General features: G+C 43.3%; 1 protein-coding gene across 1 annotated transcript in view; it reads left to right on the top strand.

The window, feature by feature from the left end:
- MBOAT1 (membrane bound O-acyltransferase domain containing 1) overlaps positions 1–27,584 on the top strand; it is a 113,571-nt gene that overhangs the window by 71,873 nt on the left and 14,114 nt on the right. Inside the window, exons 4-9 of the mRNA XM_052649257.1 lie at positions 2,289–2,384; positions 13,321–13,376; positions 15,561–15,615; positions 17,519–17,702; positions 19,776–19,968; positions 25,525–25,628. Of these exons, the coding sequence (XP_052505217.1) occupies positions 2,289–2,384; positions 13,321–13,376; positions 15,561–15,615; positions 17,519–17,702; positions 19,776–19,968; positions 25,525–25,628 (688 nt within the window). The remainder of the gene's footprint in view (positions 1–2,288; positions 2,385–13,320; positions 13,377–15,560; positions 15,616–17,518; positions 17,703–19,775; positions 19,969–25,524; positions 25,629–27,584) is intronic.

The raw sequence follows: 27,584 nt of genomic DNA, 5'->3' as shown, positions 1-27,584 counted from the left end.
TGAGTTATTTTAATGTGAATTTGTGAATTTCAACATCATTTGGTATGAGAATATACATCTTCCCAGTTTTATTACATTTGCTTGAAAATCATCCTTGTGCATTTATGTCTGTTTTTGATGGGCTCCTGAACCATTCAGTTCAGTTCTGTTCAGTCGCTCAGTTGTGTCTGACTCTTCGTGACCCATGGACTACAGCACGCCAGGCTTCCTGTCCATTACCAACTCCTGGAGCTTGCTCAGACTCATGTCCAGCGAGTTGATGATGCCATCCAACCATCTCATCCTCTGTCGTCCCCTTCTCCTCCTGCCTTCAATCTTTCCCAGCATCAGGGTCTTTTTCAATGAGTCAGTTCTCATCAGGTGGCCAAAGTATTGGAGTTTCCTGCTTCAGCATCAGTACTTCCAATGAATATTCAGGACTGATTTCCTTTAGGATGGACTGGTTGGATCTCCTTGCAGTCCGAGGGACTCTCAAGAGTCTTCTCTAACACCACAACCACAGTTTGAAATCATCAATTCTTCAGTGCTTAGCTTTCTTTATGGTCCAACTCTCACATCCATACACAACTACTGGAAAAAACCATAGCTCTGACTAGATGGACCTTTGTTGGCATAGTCATGTCTCTGCTCTAGGTTGGTCATAGCTTTTCTTCCAAGGTGTTTAATGTTCTCAGTTTAGTTCATTTCAACTAACAGTTAAGTGAACCTCTTGATGGCCAAGAGTTTGGGTGCTCGAGGTTACAATGAATTGGAGAAACAGATACATGTAATTTTAATGTTATGATGACATGTTAGCATAGGGCACTGGAGAACACAGGCAGCTGAGCAGTGAATTGTGTTGGGCGTTGGGGTGGGGTGGATGGAGCAAGACTATGCTAGTGACATTAGAGCTCAGCCATGTCAGATAATTTGTGTCCAGATAGATCATAGGAGGGAGCAAAGACTTGCAGGCAGAGGAAGGAGAAAGAAATCTGGCCTGAAAATTCAGGATTTCATTGTGGGAAGGGAGCAGTCTGGTGTGGTTTAGCACATGATGGACATGCAGTGTAGCTGGAGATGATCCAAAAAGGAACTGTTAAGCTAGAGCTTAGCATGTGCAGCACCTGGAATGCTGTATTCAGGAGACTTGATGTGATTAGACAGCAGGGAGTAGGCGTGGGGTGGAGGAGCAAGACTCTTTTTTAAACGGCTTTATTTATTTATCTATGGCTGCGCTGGGTCTTTGTTGCTGTGGCCAGGCTATCTCTTACTGTAGACAGTGAGGGTTACTCTCTAGTTGGGGTGCATGGAGTTCTCATTGCCGCAGCTTCTCTTGTTGTGGAGTACAGGCTCTAGGGCATGTGGGCTTCAGTAGCTGTGGGCTTAGTTGCCCCAGGGAAGGTGGGATCTTCCCGAACCAGAGATTGAACCCTGTGGCTTTTAAGTCAAGAAACATTCATTTATTGTGTGTTCATTCAACACTGGCAACAGTCGCAGCTAGTGGTGAATGAAACACACCTGACCATCCTTACTTTCATGGAGCTTTCCGGCTTGTAAGGGAGACAGTGGTTAATCAGGTGGTCACATACCTGTATATGTACAAGCTGATGAATGTTCTTAATGGCATGCATGCGTGTGTGTGTGTGTACACTGCTGGTTTATACCGTAGGATGATCCTCTGAAGGAGGCCAGGGAGTGAACAGTAGAAGGTGGAAACTGAAGCCTCAGGCATCAGCAGGGAGGATCCTGAGCAGCGCATTGGGACTGCTGACGCCTAAGGAGTAGAGGGAGGAAGATAGGCTGAGCAAGAGCCTTGGAAGAACTGACCAGAGAGCTGGGAAGGAAACAAGGAGAATGGAAGCCAAGGAACAAAGTGTTTCAGGAAGGGAGTGGTTGGCAATAGGATGATTTATATTTTAGGAAGATCACTGTGTAAACAGGATGGTTTGTGAAGAGGAGGATCTGAGTGCAGGACCTTACAGGTCCGCGGTTCCCAGCTCTGGTTGCACGTTGGAGTGACACCTGCCATGTGTATCTCTTATCAATGAAATTAGAATATCCAGGGGTGGGGCCAGTTACTCCCCAGGTGATTCCATCATGCTGCCTGAGTTGAGAAGGACTGCAGTGGTCCAGATGAGGAAAGATGAAGGGCTGAGAGCCGTGGGTGTGCAAGTGAGGAGCAGGGATGTGCTGGGACGGAGGTGGACCAGATAGGACTTTGTGGCTAATCGCATGTGGGAGGTGAAGGAGAGAAAGTCAGCTGAGTGCATGCACATGATCTGATGCTCGGTGTGTTTTTTTGGTTCCAGATACTCCTTTTTTGTAGCAATGGGCTACCTTACAGTCTGCCACATCAGTCGAATCTACATCTTCCACTACGGAATTCTCACTACAGATTTTTCTGGGTGAGTATCTTCATTTGCGTTGGGGTGGTTGGGTGGCTGACTTTGACTCAGTCCCCTGGGGTCTGAGTCATCAGTGACGTAGTTAAGTCATTTGGTAAGACGATGCATGTGAGGTTGAGGGCAGTGATTTGATTGCTCCGTAGGATGGTGAGCTCTGCCGTTGTCGTAAGGTAGGGTCGCCAGCCACATGCCGTGGGCTCTGTCTGGGCTGCCACTTGTTTCTGTAGTTATATTGGAACATGCCCAGGCACTTACTCATGTATTTGTTATCTGCGGCTGCTTTTTGCACTACGGTGGTAGCGCTGAGTAGTTATGACAGAAACCATACGACCTTACAGAAGCCAAAATATTTCCTATCATGCTCTGTACAGAAAAGTCTGCCAACCCCTATTCTAAGGTCCCAAACATAGAGTTGGTGTTTTATCTCTTACAGTTAATAACACAAAATTCTTCCATAGGAGCTGATAAACATTGGGCTGGCCAAAAAGTTCGTTCGGATTTTTCCGTGCGCTGTTACGGAAAAGCCAGATGAGCTTTTTGGCCAATCCAACAGCTGCTCCGTGAGCCCCATTGAGTGCCCCCTGGCTGCTCTGGCCTTCTTCCCAGGTCCCCTCTGCAGCTCCCCCAGGCTGCTGGCAACCAGGAGGGTACTGTCTGGCATAGCAGGGGTCTCCATCCTTCTTGTAAAATTGTGTCTGTCACTGTGGCCTTCACCCGGGGGGCCACCCCCTCTCCTAGTGGGTCGCCTAGTGAAGGTGACGGTGGATCAGAGAAAAATTTGTGCTCTGTTGATGCTCTTTCAGGAACAGCTTTTTGCGAATCTTGAGGAACGGGCACTAAAGGAGAGTTCCTCCTCCTTACACGTCATGTATTCTCCACTTCACTTCCTTAGAGTTTCGCTTCTCTTCTATGCAGGCAGCCTGAGGTCAGGGAGGGCCTGGGTTCTCCTCTCAGGTTGACCTGCCTTTCATGGGCTGAGTTGGTAGAGAGTAATCAATGAAGTAAGGGCTGCAACTTACCACTCATTTGTATGAACTTCCCAGGTTGTGCAACTAAACTCTCCCACTGTGACGAGGCTTCAGGAGGCGAAGTGTTGCTTGGAACACAAAAACTGTTGCGTTGAAACTTCCACAACCCTAGTTTGGTCTCAGACTGGCTTTCTGGGCATAAGTTCCTGTTACCCTCAGTCCTCTGGGTTTTGCCTTTTTCTCTTTGAGTTGCATCCTTTCTTTATTCCTTTCCTCCCAGATTGTGGACCACTATTTTTCAGTTTTCTTGAAACAAATTCACAAACTTCTTTCTGTTTTTTCAGTGATGTGTATGGCTAGCAAAATATGGAAAATATGGGAGCAACAAAGATTAGCAACATAGTCGCAAAGTTATAGCATTAAAAGTAATTTCAAAATGGTCATCATAACTCTCCTTAGAGTTTCATCAACAAACTTCAGTTTTTTTGGTTTAACTCCAGAACTGTGTCCCCTGTTCCCCATACTTAGAAGAGCTTCTGGCACGTCATAGTGAAAGTGAAGTCGTTCAGTCTGACTCTTTGCGACCCCATGGACTGTGGCCTACCAGATTCCTCTGTCCATAGGATTTTCCGGGCAAGAGTACTGGAGTGGGTTGCCGTTTCCTTCTCCAGGAGATCTTCTCGACCCAGGGATTGAACCTGGGTCTCCCGCATTGGAGGCAGATGCTTTACCGTCTGAGCCACCAGGGAAGAACACCTGTCACGTCATAAATGAATGAGTTAAATACTCTAGTATTTGAGAAAGCCTAAAGGGGGTGAGACAGGAGTATAAAAATGAAAATCTTGCATTAAGATTGCTTTGCAAGCATCTTTGCTTCCCCTTCCCTTCTCAATCCGTGTTGGAGAAAACGACTCCGGAGATAGTGGATGGGGATTGTGTAAGAGCAAAGCCATCATCGATCAGATCCACGCTCCAAGGAGTGGCTTGGGTTCTGCCTTGGAAGGTACCTTCATTCATCGTTCAGAAGACCTGACTGAGAACCCCGTAGATGGCAGGCACAGTTATAGGAGACAGGGGTGAGGAAAGACTCAGGAAGGATGCATGCGCAGTTACCCATTTCAGGTTTGCATAGGGAGGTCACATGTGAGCGCGTCACCATGAACTGGTTTGACGAGCGTTCCCCTAATTCGTGTCCACTTGGAGCCTCAGAATATGTTCTTATTTAGAAACAGGACCTTTGCAGGTGTAAGTAGTTAGTGTGAAGGCATGCTAGATTAGGATGGGCCCTAAATTCACATGGCGGGTGTCCTTACAAGACATCCGCGGGAGAGACAGAGATACCCAGGGGGAGAGGCGGCCCCGTGAAGACAGAGGCAGAGATAAGGGTGATGCAGCCGCAAGCTAAGGGACCCCAGGGGTTGCCGTCTGCCCCGAGGAGCTAGGGAGAAGCATGGAACGTTCTCCGTCAGAGCTTTCAGAAAAGCCCAGCTCTGCCAGCACCTTGCTTGTGGCCTTTCTGACCTCCAGGACTATGAGACAGTAAGTTTTTTTTTGTTGGTTTGTTTTAAGGCACCCATTTGTGTTATGGGGGCCCAAGGAGATGAATATCCATTGTTCTGATTTCATATATATATCTGCTGACCGCAGTCCCCGGCTCCTGGTCACACAGGACACAATGCCTCCCTCTCCACATTCCTTCCTGCCCTGGTGACATCTCCTCCAGTGGTTTTGTCCGTAAAACTCTTGAATGGTTGTTACATCATTTTTAGTATAATTGCAATTGTGGAAAGTTACCAAAAGGGAAGGATAGAGGGCACATTATGGGAAGACAGTCACGTGTTTTTGAAACGGGGTGGATTTGGGGTTTGACAGCAGGGGAGGATGGAAGTTCCTGTCCACTCCACTGTCAGCAGTGTAGGCGAAATTGTGCTACATTCCCTTAGTGGCATTTATCCTCTGGCATTTTTTGGGTCTCCTTATGTTAAGAAATCTCTTCTTTATGTATAAAAGTGCAGACTGTTTGAATGAGAAAGGACACTTCTGTTAGGGGAAGGAGACAACGAAAATGTGTCTGCTCTTGTACATCGAAGGTGATTTAGAGCCCTAATTGGCAAGTGACCATACTTTATTCAGTTCTTGGAAGATATGTTTGTTTTTTTTTTTTTTAACTATAGGGCATTCTTAGGCAGCAGTATTATTTTTTTCCCTGTCACCCTAAATGCTCAGTGTCACTGATACAAATCCATCTTCTTGGGTAATGTCGGAAACGTGAATGGAGAGGTGCAAACTAACTGGAAATTGACAAAGTGTTTTATATCACAAATGCTCCGTAGGAGAGATTCTTATGTCTGTTCTCATTGTGTTAGTGGGCCAGTCATGTCCAGCTCTTGGTGACTTCATGGATTGTAGCCCTCCAGGCTCCTCTGTCCATGGAATTTTCCAGGCAAGAATATCGGAGTGGGTTCCCATTCGCTTCTCCAGGGGATCTTCCCAACCCAGAGATCAAATGTGCATCAGATTCTTTACTGTCTGAGCCACCAGGGAAGCCCCAATAGGGAACAATTCTCATTATGAACATACAAGCAACCAGCAGTTCTCTTTCAGAATGGAATTTGTTTAACACTACTGTTTATGTTGGTCTAAGAATCTTAAAAGACGCTTACTCCTTGGAAGGAAAGTTATGACCAACCTAGATAGCGTATTGAAAAGCAGAGACATTACTTTGCCAACAAAGGGCCGTCTAGTCAAGGCTGTGGTTTTTCCAGTGGTCATGTATGGATGAGAGAGTTGGACTGTGAAGAAAGCTGAGTGTCGAAGAATTGATGGTGTTGAACTGTGATGTTGGAGAAGACTCTTGAGAGTCCCTTGGACTGCAAGGAGATCCAACCAGTCCATTCTAAAGGAGATCAGTCCTGGGTGTTCATTGGAGGGACTGATGCTGAAGCTGAAACTTCAATATTTTGGCCACCTCATGTGAAGAGTTGACTCATTGGAAAAGACCCTGATTCTGGGAGGGATTGGGGGCAGGAGAAGGGGATGACAGGGGATGAGATGGCTGGATGGCATCATTGACTCGATGGACGTGAGTTTCACTGAACTCCGGGAGTTGTTGATGGACAGGGAGGCCTGGCGTGCTGCGATTCATGGGGTTGCAAAGAGTTGAACATGACTGAGCGACTGAACTGAACTGAAGAATCTTATTTAGGATTTTGTTGAGGAGTCAAGCAGTGATTTGAAGTTATACTTGGTGTTTTCAGGCAGCAGCCTGATGTGATAGCTGTTCTCTTCTGAGCATGCGTGCAAACCTATGTGCTTAACACTATTGTTTAGGGCAAGAGCGCAGACAGGAGTTGACCAAGATTGGATTATGTTTGAGTTGTTACAGTGATGTGTGCGTGTTGCTCCGTTGTGTCCGACTCTTTGCAACCCCACGGACTGTCCTCTGTCCATGGAATTCTCCAGGCAAAAATACTGGAGTGGATTGCCATTCCCTTCTCCAGCAATGATGTATATGTGTTTCTAATTTGGGGGAGCATATAAACTTGTACTCAGATTATTCTGGGGCTTGAAAATTTATCATTCTGAAAGGAATCAAAGCTAGTGTGAATGGTGAGCGTGACACACAGATTCACGTTTATTAGTGAAGCTAATGTCATTTGTGTCAGTACACACAGGGGCCAGTGCCCTCCATGTTTTCTCTGTGAATGCAGGTTGTTAAAAATATGAGAAGATTTAACTGTTCTCCCTGGGGAAGCTCAACAGTTGCTTGTAATAAAGCTGATACTTGATTCCTTTTAAGTCTGTGATCGTGAACTGATTGTTTTTTGCTCACAGAAGGGTGCAAACCGAGTTTTTTCTTCTGAGGGAAACAGCAAGAAGGAACCTTAATCCTTTTGCAGACAGGGCCAGATTCAGGCAGATAATTGCTCTGTCATCAGGATGGCAATTTGAGTTGCTCATTTTTTTTGAAAACATCATGAAATGAGAACTTTTATACGCTGCTAGTGGGAGTATAAATTGGTACAACTGTTCTGGAAGGCAACTTAGCCACAAATTTTAGCAAGAAATTTTTCAAAGTTTATATCATATTAAATTCCTAGGAACTGAGTTACCGGAAGGAAATCAAATTTATTCATATGTGTGTTCAACTTATGAATAGTTCAACTTGTCAATCATAGTGCAAAATTGGAAACATCCTAAATGGTCCAAAAGAGGTGAACGGTTAAATTATGATACTAAACGGGAATTCCTTGGTTGTCCAGTGGTTCAGACTCCATGCTCTCACTGCTAAGGTCATAGATTCAATCCCTGGTTAGGGAACTAAGATCCCACAAGCCACATGGTGTGGCCAAAAAAAAAATTCTGGTACTAATATGCATCCATTAAAATGATGTCTTCAAAGAGTATCTAATAACACTGGAAATGCTTACAATATAATGGAAAATCAAAACCACACACACAAAAATACATGTATTGAGAGTTCATTTTCATGAATGTGGACATGTATGGGGGAAAAAAGAGTGGAGGGAAATAAATGCTAAGACAGTGATTCTGTCTAGGGTTGGGGAGCGGTCTTTATTGGTGATTTCAATAATTGTTTTTTTTTTAAATTTTATATAATAAGTTCTAAGTGTCATTTAAATATAATACAGTTGAATGCAGACTGCATGCTTATCATGGTGAACTGCAGCTACGCCAGTGGAACAGTAGCCGTTTGTGTTCCTGGTTATCCTGTTGGGCATTCTAGAAATACTGCTCACTCACACCCCTTGGGGCAGGAGAGCTCATTTGCCCTGTTGTTCCATGGGAGATGTAGTTTCCTCTGTTGGTTTATTATAATCCCAGTCACTGAACTGATCAGCCCAGTATGTGCAAATAGGTGGTGTCTGTGTCTTAGATTATATTACTTTTTGATTGAAATGCAACATGGACGGTACTATGGTATTTGAGTTTTATCTTAAGTCAGTAACTCTGACATCTCAGTAAGCTGTGCCGTCTGAGTTTGGCATCTGATTAACCCATCGGCTTAAATAAATTGATGAATGAAAAAGTGTTCAGAATGGACATCCTCTGAGCAGGAGCGTATGGCACTGTTCCTTACACCCACAGGGAAGTAAGAATGTAGGAGGAGTCTTACCCCATTTCCTTTCCTGCACGTTGCCAGTGTGTATTTTATAAGCCCACATGTGAGTTGTTTCTTATTTAAGTTGCTAGAACTTTCTTCAGATATTTCAAACAGAAATGCTATATTATTGAAAGTATAGTCTGGGTGATGAGTAACAATATTTGACCCATAGCTTCTTTCTTTTGCCCCACCCCCCAGAAGGGAGATTATTTTTCATCAAGAATGATAACAATATGATTCTTATATAGACCTAAAGGTACAGATTTCATATGGAATAACTGTTACTCATTTACATTGATCCAGATATTTAGTATTCTGCATTTTATTAGCCTGGGTTCTGTGAGAAGTGGATGCCAAAGTGGGAACAGAAGTATGAGGTTTGTTGGGTGAAATACCTGTGAGGGAAAACATGGAGGCAACTAACCAGGGAGGCTTTTCCATCTGGGAGAGCCATCAGACGGAAATGCACGTCTGACCCCTGAGATGGAGAGGAAAGGAGGGGACTGAGGTCTTGGACTGCAGTGCAGTTCTCGTAATATTTCAGCGAGTTCAGTGATAAGTCTTCGAGCTCGGATCCCCAGCTGAGGAGCACCATACCTGGCCTGGAGGGCCCTACTGGGTACCCAGCTGTGCTCAGTCATTGACTGGACACAGCCTCAGGAGCTGTGGGCTCAGCACCAACAAGGCAATGGAACCAGAGGATGCAGCTGGAGCCAATCAATTACGCATCCCCAGCAGCCAATCAGAGAGCTGCTTTCTCATGCTCATTGTTTCTGGGACTAGATACTAAATGCTTTGCTGAACGTGTGCCTAATTGTGGAATACATTAAATCTAACCCCTGGTAAAGGAAAACAAATGTTACATTTCTTAAAACAGTTTTTTAAAATTTTATATTAGAATATGGTTGATGAGCAATGTTAGTTTCAGGTGTATAGCAAAGTGATTCAATTATAAATATGTAGCATTTTTTCAAATTCTTTTCCCATTTAGGTTATTATAAAATAGAGTTCCCTGTGCTATACAGTAGGTCCTTGTTGGTTATCTATTTTAAATATAGCATTGTGTACATGTCCATCCCAAACTTCCAATCTATCCTCCCCACTACACCTCATTTTTCCCCACTGGTAACCGTATTCATTTTCTAAGTCTGTGACTCTGTTTTGTAAAGAAGTTCATTTGTATCAGTTTTTTAAGATTCTACGTTTAAGTGATATGATATTTGTGTTTCTCTGACTTACTTCACTTAGCATGTCCATGTCCATCCATGTTGCTGCAAATGGCGTCATTTCATTCTTTTTTATGGCTGAGTAATATTCTATTGTATATATATACTGTATGTTCTTTAGCCATCCAACTTCTGTAGAGAGAGATGAGCAAGCTAATTCTGTGACACATTTTCTTTATGGATATATCAATGTTATAAACCCCTTTAAAATGAAGTTTTAAATCAAATGTAGAAACTAAGCTTGCAAAGTGCATGGGTCATCAGAATGTGTGTCTCAGAATACAAAATAATTTGTGCTGGGCTTTGTGTAAAGAAGGCTGGGAGCTTAGGTCCTATTACTGATTCCTCAGACTTACAGTCTTACAGGACAAAAAGGCTTTGGGGAAAAAAAGGTCATCTTTGGCAACTACTTGGAATGTGATGCTTAGAGTGAGTCCCTTTCAAGATAAACAGCTCTCTGCATCTGTTATACATTCTGGGTTAGAAGGCTGGTAGAATATCAAGATGATGAGCTGTGAGGTTATATTGGTCTATAAGGTCAAATTGCTCTTATAGAAAGTTTTGATGTATATTATTTTTAGGACCCAAACCTCTGTGTTCTGGAAGCAGTTTTTTTTTTTTTTTTTCACTATATAAGAGTGTAATCAAAATCAGTGTCAGCTGTGAGCTGTCTTGCTGCCCTAGCGTGACCACCCTGGGGGCCCCCTGTCCACCACTCCCATTTCGCCCCAGTCCCGGAGAGCACGCCGCCCCTCCCTTCCGCAGGCAGACCACTCACTTCCCCTGCTCTTCACCTTTCAGTGTGAGGATTCTTGTTTCAAATGTTGGCAGTGCAGCTTTTGCAAATAAGATATAAAGCTGGGTGTAGGTGTTAAGATTTCAAAGGGCCTTTGTTGACATGCTCTTTAAAACAGTGTATCTTCTTAGTTTATACTGGTAGTTGAAAATATTACATGCTTATTCTTTTAAAGAGATGGAAAATGGAAATGGGAACGAGAGGAATTAAAGAGGAAAATGACCTCAGAGAGAGGTGGCTGGGTACAGTGGACATATCAGCTTTGGCCTAAGGATGCTTTGTGTCCAGTCCCATCCTCCCACACCTGGCATGGCCAGAGCTCAGGGCCCAGAGGCTGTGCTGCACCCTAAGGTTATCTCAAGGATAACCTGATATTATCTCAAGGACATTGATCAGACCTCAGCTTTGTATGTAAATGAGCCCTCAGAACATACGGGTTAGAGATGGCAAATTCAGTAAGAAGCCATGAGGATGGAGATCAGAAAACCAGGCTAAACTTAGAAGGTTTAGAGGAAGGTATGGTAGTTGGGCGGTGAGATTTTATCTTGTCTTATGGGGCAAGAATAGAGCTATTAAAGGTACTGAGCTAGACCAGATGATTGGAAAAACCAAACTGCAGCTTTATTGAGATATAATTCAGGTACCATACAATTAACCCATTTAAAGGACGCAATTCAGCAGGTTTTGGCCATATGCAGAGTGAATTTACAGAGTCTAACCATTTACAGTGGTTAATTTTACATTTTCATCACCCTCTTATCCAAAGCAACCAGCAATCTATTTCATTTCTCTGTGGATTTGCCTATTCTAGGCATTTTATATAAATGGAATCATACAATATGTGGCCATTGGGTCTGGCTTCTTTCACTTAGCATAATGTTTTCAAGGTGTCTCTGTAGTGTAGCATGTAGCAGTGCTTTGTTGCTTTTACTGAATTATTGAATATTCTGTTGGATGGGCACGTGTGTGTGTGAGTGTGTGCTGTGCTCAGCCATGTCCGACTCTTTGTGACCCCATGGACTGTAGCTCACCAGGCTCCTCTGTCCAGGGAATTTTACAGGCAAGAATACTGGAGTGGGTTGCTATTTCCTCCTCCAGGGGATTTTCCCAGCCCAGGGATCAAACCCACATCTCCTGCATTGCAAACAGATTCTTTACTGCTGAGCCTACTGGGGAAGCCCTGGATGGACATATCATGTTTTATTTGCCCATCAGTTGATGAGAAAGAAAAATATGTCTACACACAGACTTGTACATACATGTTCAGAGCAACACTATTCATAACAGCCTGAAAGGAATAATCCAAACACCCATCAGCTGATGAATGGATAAATAAAATGTATTTATATAATATTTGGGTTATTTGGGTTGTTCCTTTGCGGCTGTTATGAATAACGTTGCTTTGAACATGAATGTACAAGTTTATGTGTAGACACATCATGGGTATATACCTAGAAGAGGAATTGCTTGCTCATATGGTAATTCTATGTCTAACCTTTTGAGAAACTTCCAGACTGCTTTTCAAGCAGCTGCACCATTTAATATTCCCACCAGTAATGTATGAGGCTTCCAGTTCTCTGCCTCGTGGCCAAAACCACCTGTCTTTTTGATTCTGGTCATCCTGGTGCTTGCCGAGTCATGTCTCACGGTTTTGATTTGCGTGTCTCTGGTGGCTGATGACAGCGGAACATGTTTTGATGTGCTTCTTCACCGCTTGTGTATCTCTTCTTTAAGATCAATGTCCATTCAGAGCCTTTGGCCATTTAAACTGGTTATTTTTGTCTTTGTATTTTTAATTCGGAAGAGTCCTTTGTGTAGTCTAGTACAGATTCCTTAGCAGATATATGATTTTCACATGTTTGTACATTCTGTGAAATGTCTTTTCACTTTTTTTTGATGGTGTGTGTCCTTTGAAACACAAAAAATTTAAGTTTTAATGACATCCATTTAATCAATTTTCTTTCCCTTTGGTTGCTTGGGCTTTTGGTATTATAGCTAACAGGCTGTTGCCACATTGAAGGTCATGAAGATTTATGCCTGTGTTTTCTTTTAAGAGTTTTGTAGTTTTAGCTCTTACATTTAGGCCTTTGAACCATCTTTAAGTTACTTCCGGTATGCTTTTTATGTGGCTGTCTAGTTATCCCATCACTGTTTGTTGAAAAGACTCTTCTTGCCTCCATTGAACTATCTTGGCACCCTTGTTAACATGGGTGTCACTTCTTAAGCTTTTTTTTTCCCCCTCAAATTAAGATTGTTGCTATTTTAGGTCACTAAATGTTTTATTTACAGGAAGCTACATTTTACAAATGTGTTTCTTTTTCTTTACTACGTGTGCATGGAAGAATTGCCTTTAAATAGAACATACCATGTTAGACCATATTAGGACGAAGAAGTCAAAATATGTACCCATCCAGGTGGAACCAGGGCACTGGATTGGGGGTTTCCCAGACTAGTGCTGCTTACGCTTAAATGTGCATTTTAATTCCATGGAGATCTTGTTAAAATTCAGGTTCTCATTTTATGGTCAGGCATGGAGCATAAGCTTCAGCGTTTCAGACAAGCTCCAGGAGATGCTGGCAATGTTGGTTCTGGAACTTAGCTTCAAATAAAAATGCAAGACAGACTTTTCCGGGTGATCTTGCTGTTCACTTGTTCTACTTATTCAAGGTGATTTGGAAGGGGAAAATTGTTTTGAATCCCATGGTTTTTGTATTTTACTTAATACGCTTCAAGATGAGAAAGTACCAGGGCCAGAGATGGAATAAACATTTTCTCCCGTGGCGAGGTGGCCAGTCTTCATTTTTTTCTATCTTCCTTTTAGGCCTCTGATGATTGTTACTCAGAAGATCACAACCTTGGCATTCCAAGTTCATGACGGTGAGAACAGCAGCGCTCCTTTTGGGTCTAAGAGTGAGCTTGACCTTCAGAGTTCTTCTTTTCCACTGTATACACAGCCTAACGTTTAGACAAGGGCTGGCAGATCTTGTTATATCTTGTAAAAAAAAAAAAAAAATTTTTTTTTTTTTTTTTTGCAACTCAGATGAATCATAGCTTTCTACTTTCCCAGCCGTTACCTACCATTCCATTGCTGAATCTGTAGCCTTTGCTGAAACATTTGCATCAGGAACAGTGGGTTTTTGGTTTAGCTGTATGATGTTTTAAATTTCAGTTAATTTTGCGGTACTCTCTGCCCTTGATTTCCAAATCTTTCAAGAAGAAATGGCATCCTTTTTCCTTTGGGTTCATCTCTGAGAAGCTCAGACGGTAATAAAAGATGAAACAGCATTGGCTAGTTAAATTACCTTTATTTTTGGCTTAGAAAATTATGAGATTGGCCTGAACCTATAAAAAGCTGGCAAGAGGAAGAATCTTCTGGTTGTCTAAAAACTGAACATATTCTTCACTTGGGCCCTTCCTGATAATGGCCAGAACATGTGATTATTTCCAGCGTTACTACTGGGTTCCAGGAAAGGAGGGTGGCATTTCCACGCAAGAGGGAGGTTTCAATACGGGCTTAAGAGAAGCAGGTGCGATTAGTAAGGATGTCTTCTTTGGGTCTGTAGGGCTCTAACAAATGCTTTCCGATTGCTGAAACTTCTTTATGTGTTGACAGATGGGGAAGATTTAGTCCCCACTAGCAAGTCTTCTTGTTTTTACTTAAAGCTTGAGAACTGGTTTGATTTCATTTTGACCCTGTTTATTCCCAGTTCATACTTAGTGATTAGTCATTCTCTAGAGAACCAAGTAATTTTATTCTGAGGATGGAGTCTGTCTACACTGATCAGCTATCCGGGTTTGCTCAGAACCCAGAGGTTTCCCAGGACAGGAGATATTTAGTGCCCCACCTGGCAAAGTCCTGGGCAAAATGGAGTGAGCTGGTCAATATTTTTGTACCTGAAAACCATTTGATCGTGGTTATAGACTCATACTAGCGCCATAAGTCAATAAGCTAAAATCAATTTAACTCCTGAGATTGCTGGGTTGGGTAGCCTATGCCTTCTCCAGCAGATCTCCTGACCCAGGAATCAAACCCGGGTCTCCTGCATTGCAGGCGGATTCTTTATCAACTGAACTATCAGGGAAGCCCTCCTGAGATTGCCAGAGCTGGACTATTTGATGAGATCTTAGAAAAAAGTGAGTGTAATTTTGTTTAATCAACATTGCTTCTTGTTTTCGTTTTTAATACATAGGCTTTTTGCCTAAATTTACTTTTTAAAGCGTTCTCAGTTTACCCTGTTTTTTGTTTTTAGAATATCCCTTACACGCAGCAAAATGTTTGTTTGCCTTTTTTTCTTTCTTGTGTGTGGGAGGAACAAGTAAATTCCAGAAACACTCTGCCTTCTCTTAGGCATGTTTTTGAGTTGTGTTGGTGGTTGTTGACCATAATCTGTCTTAGCTAAATATACAGTTTTAAAGTTGAATTCTTTTGCTTTTAAGATGACAGTTTGGTTTCCTTGACTGTAAGTTAACATACGCATTTTCTAGGAGGCACAAGTGCGATTTGGTTGGGAGTTCTGGCATGGGTGCGTTTTAAAAGAAGAAAAACTCCTGATAATTCTTTGTTGTTTTCCCTGCATTCAGGGTTACATTTCCTGTTTGGTTTTTTTTTCCCCTTTGGAAGAGGAAGGTCCCCTCTTTCTTTCCCATTCCATTCCATTCTCAGCGTGTACCAGGTGTGTGTACCCAGCATAATCTCGGTGGTAGTTAGGCAAGTGCAGGCAGCAAGGCAGGCTCATGTAGCAATGAAAACATATACAGCGTGATAAGGAATATATGCAGTGTAGGTCCCTGTTCATACTGGTGAATTAAATAAGGGTAACCTCCGAATCCTCCCCTCTTCCTAAGAACCTATAAAGACTTTCCTTCTCACTCATGTACTTATTGGTGGCTCTTTGATCCAGGGCACTTAAAAAAAAAAACAAAACAGGAAAACAGAGACTCTTTATGACTGATGAAATAAAAATGAATCATTTCTTTCAAAGGAGTTTTTATCAGCCTCTTTTAGGATGTAGTGATCTACTTCACCCAAAACCTCTTATTTCTAAATGTTTCTTTTCATAGGACTAGGTCGAAGGGCTGAAGATCTTTCCAGCGAGCAACATCGACTTGCTGTAAAGTAAGTCTGACAATATATTCTTGAGCCCTTTGGGCATCAGTATTCAGAGCTCTTCCTTGTTTATATGGATGTAATATTGTTTATGGAATGAAGCTACTGTTGATGGACAATCAGTAGACTGGGTTGTCTGGCTTTTATAAATGGTAAGCTATGATAACCTTGTTCATAGGTCATTTTAAATGGATTTGGGTGTAGTTGTGGGATAGGTTCCCTCGATTAAAGGGTCGGTGGCTTTGTAATTTTCTTAGTTTCCCAGGATTCTCCTTCACTGCGGTTGTAATGTTTATTCCAGAATTATTTTTATTGGGCATGTATCTGGAATTGGGGGGCATCCTCAAGAAACAGTCACTTATCTGTGCCCATCAGTATGATTATGCTGGCATGAAGGAAGATAGGATATAGGGTTGGAGAGACAAAGATGGGCTGGGCAAGAGGAAGAAGGAGAAAGCTAAAGTTTGAAGGTGGATTTTGGCCAATGTTATGTGACGTAGAGAGGGGGTGGGCATCAGAGAGCAAGGGAGGCCGTGTAAAGAGGAGGATAGCACTGATAAGGCTGTAAAATGGCATGTGGGGGAGGGTGGTACAGCCATGGTGGAGAGTTCCTACCAGAGAATTCAGTTCAGTCGCTCAGTCGTGTCTGACTCTTTGTGGCCCCATGGACTGCAGCACACCAGGCTTCCCTGTCCATCACCAACTCCCAGAGCTTGCTCAAACTCATGTCCATCAAGACGGTGATGCCATCCAACCATCTCATCCTCTGTTGTCCCCTTCTCCTCCTGCCTTCAATCTTTCCCAGCATCAGGGTCTTTTCCAATGAGTCAGTTCTTCGCGTCAGGTGGCCAGAGTTTCAGCTTCAGCATCAGTCCTTCCAATGAATACCAGAAAGTAGCAGGAGATAACTGGGATGTATGAGACAGGGTCCCAGCTTCATTCCTTCATTAAAGAATCGGGACTTGAAAGCGATGGAGAAAGAACCACTGCAAGAGTCTCATGAACCAACTTCTTTGCTGAGCATCATAGAGGTGTAAACACTGGAGGACTAACCCTGTGAGGAATCCTTTCCCCACAATTCTGTCATTAGAAGAGCATGCCCTTTGGTACTTATTTTTGCTTTCCAATGTTACGATTTTTAATGAAACTCTACTCAGACAGTAATAGCACCAGCACTTCATTTATTTTTGGTTGCGAGACATATGGGATGCTAGTTTCTGGACCAGGGATCAGACACGCACCCCCTGCATTGGAAGTGCGGAGTCTTAACCACTGGACCACCAAGGGGGCCCTGAGCCTGCCCTTTAAAATGCCATTCACACACTAGACACAACTGGTCTCTGCAGAGTGTTCTCCTGCCACTACCCGTCTGTTGGCCGGGACGTCATGCCTGGAGGCCAAAGCGGACGGGAGACTGCTACGGCAGTAGTTTTGTGTGGCCTCTTCAAGTGGAAACCAGTTCCACCCATCATTTGTTTTGTATTTATTTTGGCAGTTGGGAGGGAGTTTTCCCATCTCACACCATCTCGACCAAGTCACATTAGGCCGGGCTCCCACCCTGCGTGATGTTTATTACCTTCATTTTCTCGGGTGGACAGACGGCTGAAAGAATGTTTGTTCCCCAGCCTCAAGGCTCCCTTTGTCCTGGTCTGGCCCTCCGCGTGTAGAGCTGCGGTTGGCCAGCAGAGGGCGCCATAGAGTGCCGTGCCGTCTCTGAGCCACTCGCCTCCTTAACTTGCTTTCAACTACATTCCTCTCTTAGGTGGGTTTTTTAAGAAACAGAACAAAGAAAGAGCGTGTAGCATTTAACAAGCGACAGAGACAACACCTGTCTTTACAACGGGCATATTTGCAGATATGAAAGAAAAATCGAAGACTGAAGACTCTTCAACTTTTCACTTTATTTTTGCAGAGCAAAACCCTCCTTTTTGGAATATGTGAGCTACCTTCTCAACTTCATGAGTATCATAGCAGGCCCTTGTAACAATTTCAAGGATTATATAGCCTTCATTGAAGGGAGACACACACACATGAAGTTGCTGGAAGTGAACTGGAAGGAAAAAGGCTTCCACAGTCTGCCAGAACCTTCTCCCACTGTAAGTTGTTTTTTAGTGCCAAGTATTTGTCCAGAGGTCTAGGAAGTAGAGCTTTGCTGCCAGGGCTGTCACTTTTAATTGTTCTAATTAAAAAGCCAAACAGTTTACCAGAAAGCTTGGCCCATAACTTTTTCCCCTGTTTAAAATATCAACATTGGTATTTATTTGCAGGAGTTCTCCATGTTGGAGCAACAGGAGTTTATTTCACAGAGAAGCTCATTGGCTAGAAATATTACAGCAATTAATCTACTTGCCAACCAGCCAGTATTTACTGCCTATGATGTACCTACAATTGTGCTAGTTAACATCTTCAAATGTGTCTTTATGAATAGAAATTCGTAGACAGCCAAAGGATACTATGTCATAAATGGTGAAGGGGGAAAGAGTGGGAACCAAAATAAATGTACTTTTTATTGCAGAGCCTTATTATGGCAAGGGAAACCAGCTTTATACTGGCATGCCTTATAGTCAGTAAGTTTCATCTTATTGACTTGTAGAGAGTTGAAAAGGTGTTTTTTTGAAATAATGTTTTAATTTGAAGTGTATTAATCTCAAATTAATCAACATGAGGATAACTCATTGAACTTTGCAAATCTGCTGAATGTATCCAGATCAGATATCCTATATTTAAGGAAAATTTATAATTAATGGAAGGAATGAAGTAACATTAGAAAGGGAGAAATTGAGGATAATTTAAATCCTTTTTAAATGCCACTGTCAGGCAACATTAAGTATTTGAAAATTTGAATGATTGATTAAGCCTTATGTTTTCTGAGTTTTGACACAGTCAGGTCCTCTGCAGTGTATGGTGAATCAGAGACCTTTATGGACGGAATCTAGGAGGGAGGTCACTGGCCGGGCGTCATCTGAGTAACCACAGGTGCTTATACGCAGGGTCTATCACAACAGTTCTGTGTCACATTATTCGGAAAATAATATTATCAGAGAGTTTTCATGTCACCCTCCAAGGAGACTCTTGCATTTTTGTGCACAGAGAACATGAAGCTCTGAAGTTGCATTTTAGCCAAAGACACATGGATGTGAGGGGCTGGCGCACACTAGTGGTGAAAAGTTAGAAAATCATGATGCGCTCTACTGAGAGATGCCGGGAATCTGGCACTGTTCTCAGTCCCTTGTAAACATTCCTGTGCTGAAACCCCAAGCCACCCTGTGAGGCAGACGCTGTTACAAATAAAAGTAGTCTCTTTTATAAAGTTGGGGACTATAATTCTTTGGGTGTTAGCTGACAGCTCCTGGCTGTCAGGGGATCTGGGCAAAATGACTCCATCCAGGGGAATTGAAAACCTCAGTACATCTCAAGCCCAGAGCAGACTGCATGGAGACCATCCGGAAAGGGTTTGTAAGGCTATCTGCCCACGTCCTGGCTCAGACATGGAATCATGTGCCCAGAATCCTTCCTCACTAAGCCTCTGTGCTCCTTGCTGGCCACTCAAACCCATTCGCTTGGCTCTGCTGGCTGTAGGACCAGGCGGCCAGTGGCTTTTTCTTTCTGATGGAAGATTGCCACCCTGTAATGTTACTGATTTTGCATATGTTTGGGGGCTTCCCTAATGACTCAGATGGTAAAGAATCTGTGTGCAACACAGGAGACCCGGGTTCGATCCCTGGGTCACAAAGATCCCCTGGAGAAGGAAATGGCAACCTACTCCAGTATTCTTGCCTAGAGAACCCCATGGACAGAGGAGCCTGGTGGGCTATATGGTCCATGGGCTCACAAAGAGTCAGACCCAGCTGAGCAAGTGGTCTCTCACTTGGGTAATAATACCACCTGACCTTTGATGGTAGAATGTGCTGGTAAGAGTTTTTTTTTTTTTTTTTTTTAAGATCCATCCCTTCCTGGGGTGTCAGAGGCGAATCCTGCATCTAAATACAGCATGTATGCCCATCATCTGAAACTGTGCCCTGAGGAATAATGCCCTTTGCCTCTCCTTCTAGAGACTATTACCACAGCAGCCATGGGGCAGCTTTATTCTTAGCATGCCTTTGCTGAAATTGTTTTCCACGCACCAGTGTCTTCTGAATAGTTACTTCATTCTTCTCCCCCATTTCCAGGGAGCCGTGATGCACAAACTGTGCATGACCTTGGTATCTCTCCTTTTGTTTCTGACGCTGACGAAGACCTTCCCTGTCGCCTCCCTGGTTGACGACTGGTTTGTTCATGAAGCAAACTTTCTGACCCGACTCTGCTACTTATATGTCGTCATGCAAGCCTCCAAGCCCAAGTATTACTTTGCCTGGACGTTAGGTGAGTTTGCTGGAGGGCACTGAGTGCATGAGGAAATAATGCTACTCCTTGGAGGGCTTGGCCAGAGCAATATTTGGATCACTTAATTAAAAAAAAAAAAAAAGTCCAGTGTGTCATGGAAGGCGGTTGAGCCAGAGTGACTCTCTACTTTCCAGAGTAACCCTCCTCTCAATTATCTGTGATAAGGGGAAAAGAAGTCTGGCTGTTGTTTAAACCCAGTGTTATTAACAGATGTCAAACCTCGGAACCTGCTGCCTCTACCCATCAAACTTGGCTATTTAGGGCAATGGAAAGTTAGGAAAAATTCCAGAGTGATCTGGTTTTCTTGTAATTTTTCTGGGTTGTCTGTAATATAGGATACACACTGAATTTTACCTATACATGTGCTCATTTAGGGTGCACTTTTTAAGAAATGGTTGGTTAAGCTTTATGCCTTAGAAAGAAGCTGATTTCAAGTGATTTTTTTTTAAGGTAGAAAGTTCAGCTTAATTGGGTATTATCACACTTTTCTTTTTCCCCTGTGAGGTAACTTTAGTCAATATTAAGCTTTTATATTTTTCCTTTTAAAGAGTTTTACACCGGAAAGTTTAAACCTTTGCTAAGGTGAGCAATAAACCTTCTATTTACATACCAAGAATGGTAAAGTATTTTGATAAGGCATGGTAACCATAAGGAATATCTATTTCGCATTTGGAAGACTTTCAGGAGGGGAAGTTTAACACTTTAGCTGCAAGTGACTTGGGGGCCTGATGTCAGGGAACAGTGACTTGGTTTATGAAATCAAGTAGATTATTAAACTCGGTTCCTAGTAGACCATATTCCATAAGGATGCGGCGCTTAACTGAGTTCTCTCATTTCATACTCTTAAGTTTTTAGCACCCAATTCAAGTTTATAACTACTGATTTATTCATTTATCATTTTTTATTGTGGTAAAATATACATAATGTAGAACTTGCCATTTTATCCCCCTATAGTGTACAACTTAATGGCATTAAGTTCGCTCACAACAATGCAACCATCACCACCATCCATCTCCAGAACTTTCTCCATCACCTGAAACAGAAACGCTGTCCTTTCAACAGAGCAGTGATCCCCCATTCCTCTTTCTTCCCTGCTCCTGGTCCAAATGATTTTTTAAAGGTCACAGTGTTCAGAGGCAAGTGCAGTGCAGTGCAGAGTTTATGCCACACTTGACCAGAGAGAGACTTAAGAGCTTTTCCAAAATTTGCTGTGTGGGAAAGTTTGTTCCCGGTCCCATTCAGTTTAATGCAAGGAGTTTTTCTTGAGTACCAGGCTCTGTGCTATGAGGAACTCAAAGGTAGGACATCTCAGCCCTCATGGTCATTGCGCTCAGTGGGGCCACAGACACGTATACCCACCAGGCAGTACATCCCCAGAGCTGTGCCAGTGACAGGATGAGAGAAGATGACGTGTATGGACTGGTCCTCGGGCGAGGCTCCCAGAGTGTCCTTGTATCTGATTGCCTTTCCTGCAGATGCTTTATTATTGAAGAGTCATTTCCTTAGTAGGTGGGCATTACGCGTCCTCTGGATAGAGCGCTACTCGGAACACTGGGTGTGTTTTTCTACTGAAGTAGACTTTTCCCTTTGCTCCAACCTGGAGAGGGTGTGTGATAGAATCTCACTCCTTTCCTAACTTCTACGTCTTCGCTTTTCCTCCCTTTCTTTCCCCCTTCTCCCTCCCATTCCTGCTCCCATATTCTGTACCCCAGGGTTTATGGGCTGGCTTCTGGACTAAATCGGCTCCTGATTTAAGGAGGAAAGAAAGGCCATTCCGAGGCCTCGTAGGGAAAGTCTAACACGAGGTGGGTTGTACTGGCGGGAATCTGGGCGGGGAGGCGGTTGCAGGACACAGGGGTGTCCAGGCTCACTCTGCCCTTTGTGGAGTGACCCCAGATATTTAGAGCAGAGAAATAACCCTTCCCATGGATTGCTTTCTCTGTGGGCTTACCTCTTTGTCTTTTCTTCCCTACCAGCCTTTCTTCATTGTTTTTGGTAGCTTCAGTAGAAATGCTTCATTAATTTGCATGGCCTCAATTTGAAGTTTGTATTAGTTTAGATCGCATGGGCTGGTCTGAAATTAACCTTTGTATTATTTATAAGATGCAATGAATAGTGTAACAGGGAATATTTAAACTGCTTAACCGAATAATTGTTTTATCCAGCTCCTTCAGACACCATTTACATATAATTGATGTACTAATTATACACAATTATAAATTTAATCCTTAAAGCTGGCCTCTTGATGAATCTCAGCTCGCTCGCGCTGTGTACGTCTAGTTCTAGTTACCATTTCTATTGAAAGAATAGAGCTATTTTCTTTGGACTTAGCATATGAGGCTAGTGGTTTTTCTCCTACTAATTAGTACTAATTAGTGAGACTCAATTATAGCCCAGGGTGTGTTCTAAAGATCACAGATGCCCAAATAGGGGTGTCCAATGAATTTATCTTCCGTTGTACGTTAGAGCCGTGTGCAGTGCAAGGGAAGCCAGTTTTGGACTGGTGAACTTAGAGATTTAACTGCTCTAAGGCAAGAACAGTCTTGGATAAAAGGTGGCAGGGTGCACTGAAGGGAGTAGGGAATTCCGACCGTGTCTAAATGCGGCAGTTCTGAGAGCCACCTCTTCTGGTTCTTACACTTATCTTTTAGATGGCTCCTAGCCAATCAGGCTGGAAGAATCAGAGTCCTAGTGTTCAGAGTCTGGCACTGTTTACCACCTGAGCAATCTTTTCTGTTTTTTTTTTTTTTTTTTTTTTTAATGTGGACCACTTTTATAGTTTTTATTGAGTTTGTTACAGTACCGCATCTGTTTTATCTTTTGGTTTTTTTGACCCGAAGGCATGTGGGATCTTGGCTCCCCACCCAGGAACTCGAACCTGCATTGGAAGGCAAAGTCTTAACCACTGGCCCACCAGGGAAGACCTGCACACCTGGTGGGACTGAGTGATCTAAATGTTCACATCACTAAGCTTTAGACCTCTTACTAGCAAGATGCGGGTGGCAGTAATAATAATGATGGTGGCAGCTAACCATTCTTGACTGTTGACTTGGGCCAGGCCCTGTATTATGCACTCTGCTGCTGCTAAGTCACTTCAGTCATGTCTGACTCTGTGTGACCCCATAGACAGCAGCCCACCAGGCTCCCCCGTCCCTGGGATTCTCCAGGCGAGAACACTGGAGTGGGTTGCCATTTCCTTCTCCAGTGCATGAAAGTGAAAAGTGAAAGTGAAGTCACTCAGTTGTGTCCGACTCTTAGCGACCCCATGGACCGTAGCCTACCAGGCTCCTCCATCCATGGGATTTTCCAGGCAAGAGTACTGGAGTGGGGTGCCATTGCCTTCTCCGATTATGCACTCTACATATATTCAATTTGGTTTAATCCTTTCAGCATCCCTTTAAAATAGGTACTGTTATGACATCCACTCATGAGAACAGGTTCCTAGAAGTTAGACAGCTCTCCCAAGGCCATGAATTGACCCCACTCCCAAGTGGAGAAAGGAACCCAGGAGATCACCATTCCACGCCAATGGTAGTGTTAACCACCATCTTCACACCATTGTGAACAGTAAATGAGAAATGTCTGTGGAATGCTTTACAGAATCCTGGGGAAATATTTAAGGACCAAAAAAAAAAAAAATTGTTATTCTTCTGTGTGTTTTAGATCTGAGGCTGGAGATGGGACAGGGCATGCCTGGATTGCTGTGCTGGTCCCAGCACCATCAGCCCGGCCCTCAAGAGTGTGTCCCCTCCTGGTTTTGTTTGATTCTGTCCTTCGCCATCTGTGCCCACACAGTGTAAATTCCTGGTCTCTAGCTGCTGCACCCTGGCTGTGTCCTCCTCCTTTTCCACTGAGTTTCCCTCCAGTCGGCATGGGAGGAAGAGATCTCAGGACTCATTTCTTTCCTCCCTGCTCTGAAAGAAACCAGATCATTTTACAGTAAAGCTAAGCGTAAGATAAGCAGTTTTAAGGCATCACCGGTGCCAAAAGGAAAGCAGGCAAACTTTGAGGGGGTGGTTTTTCTTCCCACTGGCCCTTCAGAAGTCTAGCGTGAGCTGGACCTCAACTCCCCTAGAAACGGAATGAACAGAGCTATGGGAAGGGTTTCTCTGAGATCTCCCCCAGATCTCAGGCTCTACAACTTCATTAGTTTGATTTTTTTATGTTAATAGCAGCTTTACTCATAACTATCAAAAGTTGGAAGCAAGCATCAAGTAAGTACATTAGCTGCTTGTTTTTTAATTTTTCCTCTGTAGATTGCTTTATTAAGTTAGGTTCGCTTCTTTGTTTGCAAAGATTTAGGGGTTTTGGTGAGCGGATGTTTGTTTTTAATTAGGAAAAGATGAATTCTATGGCATGTCATCTCTGTATCTGTTAATATGACCATATTTTTCCTTTTAATCTGTTAAAAAGCTCATTTGATTATTTTTAAGGAAATATTCTAACAGTGAACTTGAAAGAAAATAATCTTGGCCATCGTAATACAAGTGTGTTGATTTCATCGGGTCTCTCTTTGAGTGTAAAAAATATCATTAAGGAACTGATTAGAAATGAAATACAGCAGGGGGATGGTTTCACAGAGTTCAGTGAAGTGAAATAAAGGTGGACACAGGAGCTTTTAGACTGACTTTGTCAATAGGGTGAATTTGGTCATTGTGTCCACGTGTGGGCTCTTTGGTGGGCTTCCCAGGTGGCACTAGTGGTAAAGAACCCACCTACCAATGCAGGAGATATAAGAGATGTGGGTTTGATCCCTGGGTCGGGAAGATCCCCTAGAGGAGGGGCAGTGGCAGCCCACTCCAGTATTCTTGCCTGGAGAATCCCACGGACAGGGGAGCCTGGTGAGCTACAGTCCAGGGGGTCACAGAGAGTCATACACCGACTGAAGCGACTTAGCGTGTATGCATGTGGCCTCTATGGCAGCTGCCTCCAAATTCACAGCTCTGGTACTGTTCTTTTTCGTAAGTTCTAAATGGTTCTAACTGTATCTTGGCCGTCCCAACCGATAGCCCTACTGACACGTCATGCTTAACATGTCCAGAAAGAGCTTCAGTTTCTCCTTCAGAGCTGCTTCTCTTGCAGATGCGATGCTATCAACCTGTGCCCTGCCATCGTTAATGACAGCTCTTGGATGGAGGTCCTTCTGTCTTCTGAGCTTATATGTAAATATTTCCACCTTTTTTCCTTTCCCCCCTTATATCTAGTTGGTCTCTAAATCTTCCTATTTCTCTGTTTTGTTTCTTCATCTCTCTTTTTCTCATTCTGCACGTTCTGTGAGCATCTTCCTTCTTAGTTAGCAGGTGCTCACAAAACGCTAGTGAATGAATAAAAATGAATAAAAGTTGACGTCACCCAAGCGCCAAAACTCTGATTCTTAGTGGTACCAGGAGATCCTGTAAATATATTTTGGTTTCTTTCTCAAGGAAACTGCAGCCATCTCTCTTCCTCTTAAAGCTAGACAGACATTTAGTTATCTTTGAAAGCAGCAATGTGACTTCTGTCCCACATCCTAATGTGTTGTTTTAAAAACCATAGCTGATGCAGTGAACAACGCAGCTGGCTTTGGGTTCAGCGGAGTGGATAAGAATGGAAATTTCTCTTGGGATCTGCTTTCTAACCTAAACATCTGGAAAATAGAGGTGAGTGTATCATGCTTGTGAATGACGCTGCCGTTGTGAATAAAGCAAGTGGTGTGCTGTGAGTGTGGTATACATGGGAGGTCCTCGTTAGTGTCCAAAAAAAAAAAAGCCACTGTCAGGGAATGCTGGCTCCAGCAGTCTCTGAAACATTCTGTATCTCAGAACTTTTTTTCTTATATATATATATATATATATTTTAAGATACCTACTTTCTTGGCAGTATTAATGGTTCTAGTAGTAATAATGATACACAGAAAGCCTGCCAAAGAGCCAGGAAAATCTTTTGGTTGTTTACACTCCTGTTGTACCAACTAGAAAGTGGAGACGTCATTTTCTCTTGGTGACATTCTCCTTTCTGCAAAGATACAGACTAGCAGTTGTATTGCCAGTGTTTTCTGTGGTTCCTTTCGGAACGATGCATCTGCTTTTAAGAACTGCAACAGTACACAGCTTTTGGGCCTCTAGAATTAGAGGGGTGTTTTCTCTTTCGCTGGCTTTGTTCTTGGACCACAGTTCCCGGTATTATCATTTCCATCTCTAGAGGTGATCTCTGTGGGGCCACCTCCTTCTTGATCTCCTCCGCGTTGTCATCCATCAGAGCTGCAAGGAACGCCGAGCCTCTGGCCCTTTTCCTCCTTGCAGCCGGAGGGCACGATTCTCAATGTACAGAAGTGCTGCTTCTTCAGCCAGGAGACTCATGGTTGCTGTTGGCTATGCCACTGGAGAGTCAAGGCAGAAAGAGGAGGTCCGTGTAGGGCAGGAAGCCTGGGAGGTGGAGACTGACCCCCTGCTGCCCACATTTGGTGGGTTTCCCCACCCACAGGGAGGCCCAGGGGACAGCCTCCACCTTCTTGACACTTGGGGCTTCTCTTCATTTGAATGGACACGATCCAGCCTCCAGAACAAGCCCTCTCTTTTGTTTTTCTATCTAGATGATGTCAGAGAGCAATGTGTTATGACTTTCCTCCCTTTTCCCACTGAAATTCTTCTCATCCTCAAAACTGTCAGATCTCGGCTGGCTACTTTGGCATGCTGAGGGTAAATGGGCCTTCAGACTGGGTCCCCTGGACCTCCGGCTGCCCACCAACCCCTCCACTGTGCCCCGAAGACAGAGACCTCTCACTGTGGGCATGTGTTCTGGGTGATGCTGAGTCGTATTTATTATGAAAGAACACCAGGAGGAGAAAGTTTGTATTTCCAGTGAAGCTGATATACAGCCAGGAGCTAAGGAGAACCTCCAAGGAAGTCTGATTTAATTTAGGCACTCTTGGATCTGTGAGGATAGCATTTTTTTTAGCCATGGAAGATGGCTAAATGGATAAATAAAACTCTTTAGGACAGTGGTCCCCAACCTTTTTGGCACCAGGGACCAGTTTTGTAGAAGATGATTTTTTCCCAGACCAGGGGTGGGGAATGGTTTTAGGGTGATTCAAGCTCGTTACATCTATTGTGCACTTCATATCTATTGTTATTACATCAGCTCCACCTCAGATCATCCGGCATTAGATCCTGGAGGTTGGAGACCCCTGCCTTAGGGTGTTGAAACTAAAAGTTCATAGTACAGAAATCTGTCTGTCCATCATTGATGCATTCTCCCTCTTCCTCCACTCCTTCCAAACATATTACATTAGGCCAACGTGTGGCCTAAGATTTTCTTATGGTTGAAACAAAACAGGGACATCTACATTTTCCAAGTTCATTAGGAATTCTAGTTCTTAAATGTTTGCTACGTGCTTTCTACAACCAGCCTTTATTAATTTTATTTTTTTTATTAGAAAACCCAGTTGATGACTTATTTTGGAATCTTTCTGCATGGTTGATCTACCTGCATCATGCTGGCGGGGTGATATTTTGTTTTCTTCTCTGTATTGTGACTCCTTCATGCGTGAAATCTCCTTACTATTCTAGATACAATTGGAAGCATTTGAACCTGTGTAGCTACCTGCAGAGTAACTG

Source organism: Budorcas taxicolor, chromosome 11, assembly GCF_023091745.1.
Source record: "Budorcas taxicolor isolate Tak-1 chromosome 11, Takin1.1, whole genome shotgun sequence".
Lineage (NCBI taxonomy): Eukaryota > Metazoa > Chordata > Mammalia > Artiodactyla > Bovidae > Budorcas > Budorcas taxicolor.
Note: the sequence above shows the minus strand (reverse complement) of the source record. Positions and strands in the feature narration are given on the sequence as shown.